The sequence below is a fragment of the Acinonyx jubatus genome, chromosome A2 (genome assembly GCF_027475565.1).
Source record: "Acinonyx jubatus isolate Ajub_Pintada_27869175 chromosome A2, VMU_Ajub_asm_v1.0, whole genome shotgun sequence".
In the NCBI taxonomy this organism is placed as follows: domain Eukaryota; kingdom Metazoa; phylum Chordata; class Mammalia; order Carnivora; family Felidae; genus Acinonyx; species Acinonyx jubatus.
Window position 1 is genome coordinate 156,691,899 of NC_069383.1, and position 10,218 is coordinate 156,702,116.

Here is a 10,218-nt window from a genome sequence, read left to right on the forward strand (position 1 = left end):
AGCCAGTGGCCTCTCTCCTTCCCCAAAGCTCCCTGCCCTGGAGCTGGTGTGAGTGTTGGAGTTCTCTGATGCTCCGTGGTGTCAGAGGGTGACGTCAGTATACACAGCAGGAAACCCAAACTGAGGTTCAGGCCTTGCCACCTTGGGAAGTCCATCATTCCTCTTGGCCACATGCTCCTGGGGGACAAATGCTTTCAGCCAAATGCTCCCCTCTCTCTGGACCTTCACCTTCTTGCCTTGCGTTTTAGGGCCAGACATGCCTGTTTAGTGCCTCATCCAAGGAGATTTCTCTCCAAGAGACACTCTGCTTTCCAGGAAACCACTGTAATTCCAGCCATGTTGTTTACAGAAGTGAAATTCGCATGACATAAACGAACCATTTCAAAGTGTACAATTCAGCGACACCTAGCACATTCACCATGTTGTGCAACCACCACCTCTATCTAGTTCCAGAACATTTCCATCGCCCCAAGGGGACCTTGGACCCATCAGCAGTCCTCCCCATTCCTCCCCCCTCTGCTCCTGGTAACCACTAATGTTTCTGTCTATATGGATTTGCCTGGATATTACAGGGACTCTTTCATGACTGGCTTCTTTCACTTAGGTTCATGCACATGAATATGCATTAGAACTTCATCCCTTTTTTTGGGGGGGCGCCTGGGTGGCGCAGTCGGTTAAGCGTCTGACTTCAGCCAGGTCACGATCTCGCGGTCCATGAGTTCGAGCCCCGCGTCAGGCTCTGGGCTGATGGCTCAGAGCCTGGAACGTGCTTCCGATTCTGTGTCTCCCTCTCTCTCTGCCCCTCCCCCGTTCATGCTCTGTCTCTCTCTGTCCCAAAAATAAATAAACGTTGAAAAAAAAAAAAAGAACTTCATCCCTTTTTATGGCCGAATAATAGTTCATTGTATGGGTGGACCACATTTTGTTTATCCATTCATGTGTTAATGGACATTTGGGTTGTTTCTACCTCTTAACTATTGTTAACTGATGCCGCTGTGAACTTAGTGTACCAGTATTTGTTCGAATACCTGTTTTCAATTCTTTTGGGTCTATACCTAGGCGTGGAATTGCTGGGTCACATGGTAACGCTTGTTCAACTTTTTAAAAAATGTGTATTTATTTTTGAGAGAGAGAGACTGAGACACAGAACAAGTGGGGGAGGGGCAAAGAGAGAGGGAGACACAGAATCCGAAGCAGGCTCCCGTCTCTGAGCCGTCAGCACAGAGCCCGATGTGGGGCTCGAACTCACAGACAGAGAGATCATGACCTGAGCCCAAGTCAGACACTTAACCGACTGAGCCACCCAGGCGCCCCTCAACTTTTTGATTGTTTAACTTTTTGAAGAATCATCAAACTTTTCCACAGTAGCTGCGCCATTTTGCATTCCCACCAGCAGCTTACGGGGTCCCAATTTCTAGAAATATGGCCATCCTACTGGGTGCATTGAGCTGGCTTTCATATTACTTGCTTCCCCCTCCCCTTGTGATACATGATCATTTTTTGCCTTTTGTGCAATGCGTTCATGATGCAGAAACTCTGATCGTGTGTCTGTGGCGATGTGTCTATGGCTGGCCCGGGTTTTGTGCTTTTCACTATCAGCATGTTCGACTTCATGTCGGTGCGGTTGTGTGTCTTTGACTGGGTGTGCCTGGGGGGGGGCATTTGGTAGCTGGGCAATTGTGTGACTAACTACAAACTGGGGCAGTGACAGGTGGTGTGAATACATAAGGTTGCAGATTTTATATGATGCTGGGCATGATCGTGTCTGTGTCTGATGTTTAGCTGTGTGCGTTGCTACATCATTGTGTGTTTGTGAATGATTATGTGCGGGGGGGGGTGTTTTATGCTTTTGTGTCTGGAGGCTACATCTGTGTTTCGTGGGGGTCGTGTAACTGAATCTTCTATAGCTCTGTGAGAACATATCCAAGGATATCTGTGTGTCCGTTCGGTTGTGGCAAAATCACGTCAATGCGATTGTGTGTTGTAGCGGTGTGTGAGTGCGTCAGCACCCATCCGCGTGATTACGAATTCTGTGTCTAAGAGATTGTGTGACTACAACGTTGTGTAGCCAGTGTGGTGTATAGGTGTGGTTTGTGCCTGGGAATTGTGTGTCCGTGCGACGCACACACACACACTTACACATGCCACGGGATTAGACGGTCCGTGTGACGGAAGAACCAGGAATTTGTGTCACTGTGGAATTGCACATTGTGTGTGCATATGATTGTCAGCTGCGTGTCTGTGACGCGTGTCTGTATCATCCACCCAGCCTCCCAGGACGCAACACCGGAGGTCCCTGGTGCACAACCTTGGATTCCTCCCCCATGTGGGGCAGGAACCAAACGTCAGCCAGGCCCAGAGCAGGGGGGTGGCTGTGAGGGCCTCCTGTAGTTCAGGTACTTGAGTGTCCCGTTTCACGCAGGAGGGGAGGTCATCTCCCCTGCCCCATCGCATCAGAGCGATGGTGGCTGCGGTGGCCCCGATCTTCACACACCCTACTCCGTGCGGCACCACGGTGGGGGCGGGGGAGGGCACGGTAGACAGTGGCAGCTGTTTGTCAGGGGGTCCTCCTCCTGGCACCGGGCTCGACCCTGGAAACTCCCAATCCAGGCAATTTCAAACCAACCTAACCTGAAGCCCCAGCCCCCAACCCTCCTGCCCATCGGGAACAGAGTTTGGCTCTTCTGGGCCCCCACCTGATAACAGCGTCCAACATCTGGGCCGTCTGATAATGCTCCTCTTGGCAAGGACTTCGTGCCAAATCCCGCCATCAGCAAGGTTACTGCTGTTTAGTGGGGAGGGGGAGAGCTACAAGGCCGTGGTCAGGGGAAAGGGGGTCTTGAAGCCCCTTCCCAGGATCCCCATTCTGTCTGTTATCCCCTCCTACAGGAAGGTAACTAAGAACAGACGCCCAAGTCTCTCTTTTTGTGGGGACTCGGTGCCTCACTTTACCCAACACCTGAACCCTCAACCTCAGAACCCCCAGCCCCTGAACACCTGACTTGGCTTTGGATACGGGGTCAGTCCTTAAGGCCCAGCCCCTAAGAAGGCTGAGATGAGGTCTGTTCCCCAGAAACGGTGACCCCCCGCCTTGCCTGCCTCTTATCAGGGACTGTAGCCAATCAGCTGAGGGCAGAGAAGAGCCCTCCAAGGGGCCATTGGTGTCTCAGAGCCCACGAGGCCACGGAGGGAGAGGAGGCCTGAGGCCCAGGGTGGGCACCAGCCGGCCATGGCCGCAGCTGAGACCGCCTTGCCCTCCATCAGCACGCTGACCACCCTGGGCCCCTTCCCGGACACACAGGAAGACTTTCTCAAGGTGGGGCCAGGCGGGGTGTAGGTGGGCTGGCTGGGTCCTGGGCTGTGGCTAGAGCTTGTGTGTGTGTGTGGGGGGGGGGGGTCTAGTCTGCCTCTTGTTCTGAATCTTACCCAAGGCTGGGGGTCCTCAGTCCAGGCCAGGGGTCTGAACCTTGTCTAAGAACCTATGTCCGTCATATAAAACTGAGGCTTGTAGGGGCACCTGAATGGTTCAGTCGGTAGAGCATGCAACTCTTGATCTCAGGTGGGTTCAAGCCCCACATTGGGTGTAGAGCTTACTTAAGATACAAAAAACCTGAGGCTTGGAGCTGAAAACTGCAGGGGTCCACAGTGAGCCCACTCCAGATATGGGGGGGGGGGGACAGCAAATGCATATAGGGAACATCCAAGTATTAATCTTGGGAATTAATTCTTGGGGGGGAGGACAGGGAAGGAGAGGGAGAGTGGGGAGGGTGGAACCAAGGCAAGGCCCCCCCCTCCACCCCCAGCCTTCCATTCTTGTCTCTTCCACCCCTTCCCCCAAGCCTGAGTGTGGCTCCAGATAATGTGGGTCTTATCTTGGGTCTCCAGCCCCATCGACCTCTGTCCCTGGACTTGGGGGGGGGGGGGCGCTAGAGCGAGTCTCCCCTGTAAGGGAGGGGGACAGACTGACATGACAGACAAGCAAACGAGACCCCTTTCCGGAGCCTCTGGCCAGTCTACCCCCACCAGGGCGTCAGGCCCCGTCCATCTCTGGGCAGGGTACCCTGGTGTCCACCGAGCCTCACGCTACCGGCTCCCCTCCCCAGTGGTGGCGCTCTGAGGAGGTGCAGGACTTGGGTCCGGGTCCCCCTGATCCCACCGGGCTGCCCCTCCACGTGAGGCCGGAGTCGCAGGACGCGCCCAGGGAGGACGAAGACGACGAGAGGGACTCGGCTACCTCCTGGGATCTGGATCTCCTTCTCACCAATTTCCCGTGCCCGGAGCCGGGCGGCGCGCCCCAAACCTGCGCTTTGGCGCCGGGCGAGTGCTCCGCGGCGCAATTCCCGCTGCCGCCCCCGCAGCTGCCGCCGCAGCCGCAGCCGCAGCCGCAGCCGCCGCCACCCGAGACTCTTGGCTCGTATGTGGGCGGCTCGGGGCTGGTGGCTGGGTTCTTGGGTCCCGAGGAGCACCCGGGCTGGGCACGCCCGGCCCCCAGAGCCCCGGGCCCCGACGCCTTCGTGGGCTCCTCCCTGGGCCCGGTCCCCGAGCCCAAGGCACTGTCGCTGCAGCCGGTGTACCCGGGGCCAGGCGCGAGCTCCTCCGGCAGCTACTTCTCGAGGACCGGGCTTTCGGTGCCCACGGCGCCAGGCGCCCCCTACGGGCTGCTGTCCGGGTACCCAGCGCTGTACCCGGTCCCGCAGTACCAAGGGCACTTCCAGCTCTTCCGCGGGCTCCCAGCGCCTGCTCCCGGCCCCACCGCACCCCCCTCTTTCCTGAGTTGTCTGGGACCCGGGACGGCGGGTGCGGGACTCCGGGGGATCGCAGGAGACCCAGGGGGGATCGCGGAGGCCGCGCCATCCAAACGCAGCCGGCGATCGTGGGCGCGCAAGAGGCAGGCGGCGCACACATGCACTCACCCGGGCTGTGGCAAGAGTTACACCAAGAGCTCACACCTGAAGGCTCATCTGCGCACGCACACAGGTGAGGGAGCGGGCGCGGGGCTGGAGGATGAGCCTTGGGAGCAGAGAATGGCTTGGGGAGCTAGAAAACCCGAGCAAGTGGCGAGGCTAAAAGCGGAGCAAGGGGCAGGGCAGAGCAAGCTGGGAGCCGGCCTGGGACCTCAGGAGCCGGACAGGCAGCGGTGCGGGAGGCGGGCGGGGGCACAGAGACAACCAGGGAAACCTGAGGACCGTTTCAAGGAACTGATGACAGGTAAGACCTGGGCAGAGGACCGGCTAAGACGCAGAAAACCTGCCTAGAGGAGGGACTGCGGGGAGGTGACAAGCTTGGAATGCCAGCGGCGAGGTCAAAGACATCGGGTTCAGGTCTGGGGCAAGCGAAGAACGGAGTTAGGAGCCGGGACTCTGAAAAGCGGGTTGCTCGGCACGAAGGCGGAGCCAGACCGTGGGGGGCGTGGCTGGCACTCAGGGGCCGAGTCAGCTTCCGGTGCCTAGATGCAGAGGCCGACCCAGGAGGATAGAGACAATAGCTGGGAAAGAGAAGGGTAGGCACAGGAGGATAAGCCAGGTCCAAGGATCCTAAAACGGGGGCGGGCCTGTGGAATAGAGGCAGCGGGGAGGAGAAAGGGAGTGGCCTCGGTTTAAGAGTCCGCGCAGAGGGTAGGGCCAACTGTACATTCCTGGGCGGGGACTCAGGGAGAGGAACCAGGAGGAGCCTAGGGAGAGAATAACCCTCCTGCACAGGGCCTGGATTTCAAGAATCAAGGGCCAAGGCCAGGGGTAGAACTGGGCCAACAGCTGGAAGGTCCCCTGGCACAAGGTGGGGCTGGAACATAAGGGAGCAGGGCCAAAGGACGAAGGCGAGGTTGGCTTTAGGACTCAGGGGCATGGTAACATGACGCAGGAAACGAGGCCAGAGAGGTAGGGGACACGACTTGGGTCCAGGAAGCGAAAATGGGTTTGGCGCCAACTGCAGGTACAGAGGAAGCGTCGGGGTCACAGAGGCTGGGCCTGGGTGCAGAATCAGGGCCGTCCCCTGGGAGTGAGAAGGGCCCTCCCCTGAGAGGGAGAGCCTCCTTACATCTTGCGCCCTAGGCGCCTCACTTGCCTCACCCTAGTACCGGGCCAAGGCTGAGCAAAGGAGCGGGGCCAAATGCAGAGGCAGACCCGGGGGCGGGGGGGGGGGGGGGGGGGCAGTAGTGCTCACGGCTTCCTTGCCCCAACCCCCCAGGAGAGAAGCCCTACGCCTGCACGTGGGACGGCTGTGGCTGGAGGTTCGCGCGCTCAGACGAACTGACCCGCCACTACCGAAAGCACACGGGACAGCGCCCCTTCCGGTGCCAGCTCTGCCCGCGCGCTTTTTCGCGCTCCGACCACCTGGCCTTGCACATGAAGCGTCATCTTTGAGCCCTGCCCCAACACTTGGACCTTCCTGGGGATTGGGGATGGAACAAGAGCAGATCCACGCAGGGTGGTTTTCCCTCGGATGGACCCTCTCCCGGATTCGCAGTCTCACAGATCCACCCAAAGATCAAGGACTGGCCCATAGACAGACCTGTGGGAGCCTCCAGCCAAAACTCCCACACGTCCTCAGCCACGGGGAGCCACACAGAGACATCCAGTGGTCACACAAACACAACGAGACAACCCTCCAAATAAATGGACTCTCAGACACTTCGGACAGAGAGACAGACCCTCAGAGAGCTGGACCCTCAGACCAGTTTACAAGACGCCCTGGGCAGTGGGAGTTGGGGGTTGTGGGGTGAGGCTTCCCAGAGACCCTGGGCCTAGCAGGGGACTTCACATCGTGACTAATGAAGCTCTGCATAGTGCCTGGATCTGCTGTGAATGGTTATGGGTCCTGTACCAATGCCCTTCCCAGATAAAGGTTCAGCGTTGGCCTGACTTTGTGGGTTTTGGGTGCTGGAAGACGGGAGGAAGCTGTATCCTCAGGGGTGACATTGGGGGCCGTACACACCTTCACACCCTCATCTCCTAAACTTCAGCGACCCTTCTTGGCATTGTAGGCTTTGCCGCCCCTCACCACCACACCCCAAGATCAGGCTACATCGCCTTTATCTCCTCCCTTGAGCCCCGGTTATATTCACTGGGACCGTCTCCCGCTGTTTAAGAGCCCCTCGGCCCGGTCCCAGAGTCTCAGCACCCTTCACCCAGACATGATCCAATGTAATTCTTTGACTAGCTCAGGGGACCCCGGGAGAACATGTGGAATGAAAAGAGAGAGGATCAGGAGCACAAGCGCCCCTTAAAACAGCAAAGGTCACAAGAGTTGGACCTCAGATTGTAAAGCAAGAGAGGAAAAAATCCAAATTTGCGGCTAACCCAGGAGCCGGGGAAGGAATGGGGTCCTGGCGGAAGAGTGTGGTTTGAGACTAGCCCGAGGAGAAAGAGACGGAGGCGGGGCCTAGCGGAGGGATGTGAGCCATGATTGGCCGGGAGAAGAGTCGAAGGCGGGACTCGGGAAACCACCTGGCCACCGGGGGCGTGGCCTGAGCCGAGGCAGCAGGGGTAGCGTATCTCCGGTTGAGTGCGCCGGAAGCGGGAAGCGGCCAGGGGCGCCTGAGGGGAGTGACCTTCAGAAAGGAAGCACCGCCCCCGGAGCGCCCCTAATTGGCTTTCAAATCTCTGCTTCTCACTTGGTGGGCGGAGTCTCCATCCTCATGAGGTCCTGGCTGGAGTTCCCAGGCTGTTTGGGGAAGTGAAATTTGCCTAGGGACCGGCCCGGCCCAGCTCGTGACCTGGTGCCCCGCGGTCCCAACGTAGATTCCTCGACCCGAGCAATCGCCATGACCACGCTGACCTCGCTGCTTTTGGCCGCGCTGCTGTGGGTCCCTGTAAGGACCCTGACCTGCTACGGGGACTCGGGGCAGCCGGTGGACTGGTACGAGTGCGCAGGCGCCGACCCTCTCCCGGGGTTGGCCTGGGGGTTGCTGCACACCTGGGTGAATGAAGCCTGGAGTTTCCTCTCTTTTCCTCCCTCCATTACTGTCCATTCCTCAACTTCAAGGTTCGTCGTCTACAAGCTGCCAGCCGAGAGCGGGCCCGGGGATGCGGCGCAGAGCGGTCTGCGATACAAGTACATGGATAAGGACTCCGGGGGCTGGCGCGATGGCGCGGGGCCCATCAACAGTTCGGCGGGGGCCGTGGGCCGCAGCCTCCTGCCGCTGTACCGGAACACCAGCCAGGTGAAGGGGCTCCTGGGCTGGACCTGGGATGGGACTCCAGGGCCCGGCCTGGGGGAGAAACTTCACGTTGCCCCATCCATCTCCCCCAGCTCGCCTTCTTGCTATACAACGACCAGCCACCTAACTCCAGTAGGGCTCAGGACTTTTCCAGTCGGGGACACACGAAGGGTGAGGCCCGGATTGGGGCTGGGGAAGAGCTCTGGTTTTCCCATGCATTTTCCCCAACCCCTAACCTAACCCCTAACCCCTGATCTAACCAGAGGGGCGGGGGGTGCTCTGTCAGACTCTGGACCTTTGCTTCCTCATTTTATATTAACATGGTCTTTCTTTTTGACTATGAGAATTGACAGCTGTGGAAAGTGAGCTAGCTCAGCAGTGATCTCCACACTGCCCACACCTTCTCCAGGCCCCCCGAAAACTGAGGCTGTTCCTGGTGGTACACGTGTTTGTTGGGATGCCATAAACAGTCCTCCTGAACCCTGTCTTCTGGTTCAGGTGTGCTGCTCCTGGACCAAGAAGGGGGCTTCTGGCTGGTCCACAGCGTTCCTCGCTTCCCTCCACCTGCCTTCTCTGCTGCATACAGCTGGCCTCCCAACGCCCAAATCTATGGGCAGACCCTGCTTTGTGTGTCTTTTCCCCTCACCGAATTCTCGAAGATTGGTGAGTCTGGACAGGGAGGCAAAGTGAATCCCTGATTCCCAGGCCAGAATGTGGAATAGTCCCTCATTTTCTCCACCTTTGCCCTCCAGGCAGACAGCTGACCTACACCTACCCCCTAGTGTATGACCACAAGCTAGATGAGGCCTTCGCTCAGCAAGTCCCCAGCCTGGAGAAGGTGGTCAATGGCCAGCATGTTCTCCAAAGCCCCTGGAACAGCAGTGTAACACTCACATCCAAGGCAGGGGACACCTTCCAGAGCTTTGCCAAATTTGGAAAATTTGGAGATGGTGAGTCCGGAGATGGAGGGTTGCCAAACTCTTTTTCTGCAGAGGGGCTGTCTAGCATGTCCATGGCTGAGGGCAAGTCAGGAATAGGGACTAGGACTCTTTGGGAGCCACAATCAAATGTTGGTAGACAACCAACAGACCTGGTTCACATATTGGTTTCTGGCTATGCGGTGTGTGATTTAACCAGAGCCTCAGTTTAACCCATATGAGAAATGGGGATACTGATAAAGGATTGTTACAAATGAAGCAATGCACATAAAGCATTTGGTAAGGGCTATAACTTTTAATGTTATAATTCCCTGGGTTTCCAGGAATTGACAACTGAGCTCAGAGAGGGGAGATTGGCCCTAGCAATGACCCTGACCCTGTCCATGCCCTTTTTCCGTCCTCCACAGACCTGTACTCTGGCTGGTTGGCAGAAGCCCTTGGCAGTAACCTGCAGGTCCAATTCTGGCAAAACTCTCATGGCATCCTACCCTCCAACTGCTCCAGGGCCCAGCATGTGCTGGATGTGACTCAGATAGCTTTCCCTGGGCCAGCGGGGCCAACCTTCAGTGCCACAGAAGACCACTCCAAGTGGTGTGTAACCCCAGAGGGGCCCTGGGCCTGTGTGGGTGACATGAATCGGAACATCAGAGAGGAGCACCGGGGTGGGGGCACACTGTGTGCCCGGCTGCCGGCCCTCTGGAAGGCCTTCCAGCCTCTGGTGAAGGCCTGGAAGCCCTGCAGAGAGAACAGAGCCTTCTTTCCAGGAAGCCCAGTAGAGCATGTAAGAGCTAAGGCTCAGGAGCCAGTTGGGACCTGAGTCTGAACCCCAGTTCAATGCCTTCCTAACTGTGTGACCTTAATTATGTGCCTTAACCTTTGACTCAGTCTACTCATCTGCAAAATGAGAGTCACAATACCTGACTCAGGACTGTTGAGAAATAAAAAGAAATTGGCGGATGGCGCTGTTAACTTTTTTTGTCTTGCAGTGGACGCTGGGACTCCAAGCCACGCCGCAGCCCTTCTCTCCCTGAAGGTCGGGGGGCAGCTGGCACATAAGTGAGACCCGAAGTAGGACCACAAGGACGGGTGCACCCAAGACTCACCTCTCCTCTTTTTGGTAAC

At 57.6% G+C, this 10,218-nt stretch overlaps 2 protein-coding genes across 2 annotated transcripts; both read left to right on the forward strand.

Annotated features, from left to right (window-relative positions):
• The first annotated feature begins 874 nt into the window (after positions 1 to 874).
• KLF1 (KLF transcription factor 1) lies at positions 875 to 7,322 on the forward strand. Its single transcript, XM_027050551.2, has 3 exons — positions 875 to 3,316; positions 4,104 to 4,977; positions 6,187 to 7,322. The coding sequence occupies exons 1-3, from the start codon at positions 3,230 to 3,232 to the stop codon at positions 6,360 to 6,362; spliced, it is 1,137 nt and encodes a 378-aa protein (XP_026906352.1). The 5' UTR covers positions 875 to 3,229; the 3' UTR covers positions 6,363 to 7,322.
• A 181-nt stretch (positions 7,323 to 7,503) lies between these two features.
• Positions 7,504 to 10,053, forward strand: DNASE2 (deoxyribonuclease 2, lysosomal). Its single transcript, XM_027050552.2, is given in 7 exon segments — positions 7,504 to 7,857; positions 7,984 to 8,161; positions 8,251 to 8,329; positions 8,657 to 8,821; positions 8,911 to 9,108; positions 9,504 to 9,841; positions 9,844 to 10,053. Coding segments are annotated over 7 exon segments (1,098 nt in total). The 5' UTR covers positions 7,504 to 7,762; the 3' UTR covers positions 9,889 to 10,053.
• The last annotated feature ends 165 nt before the right edge of the window (positions 10,054 to 10,218 follow it).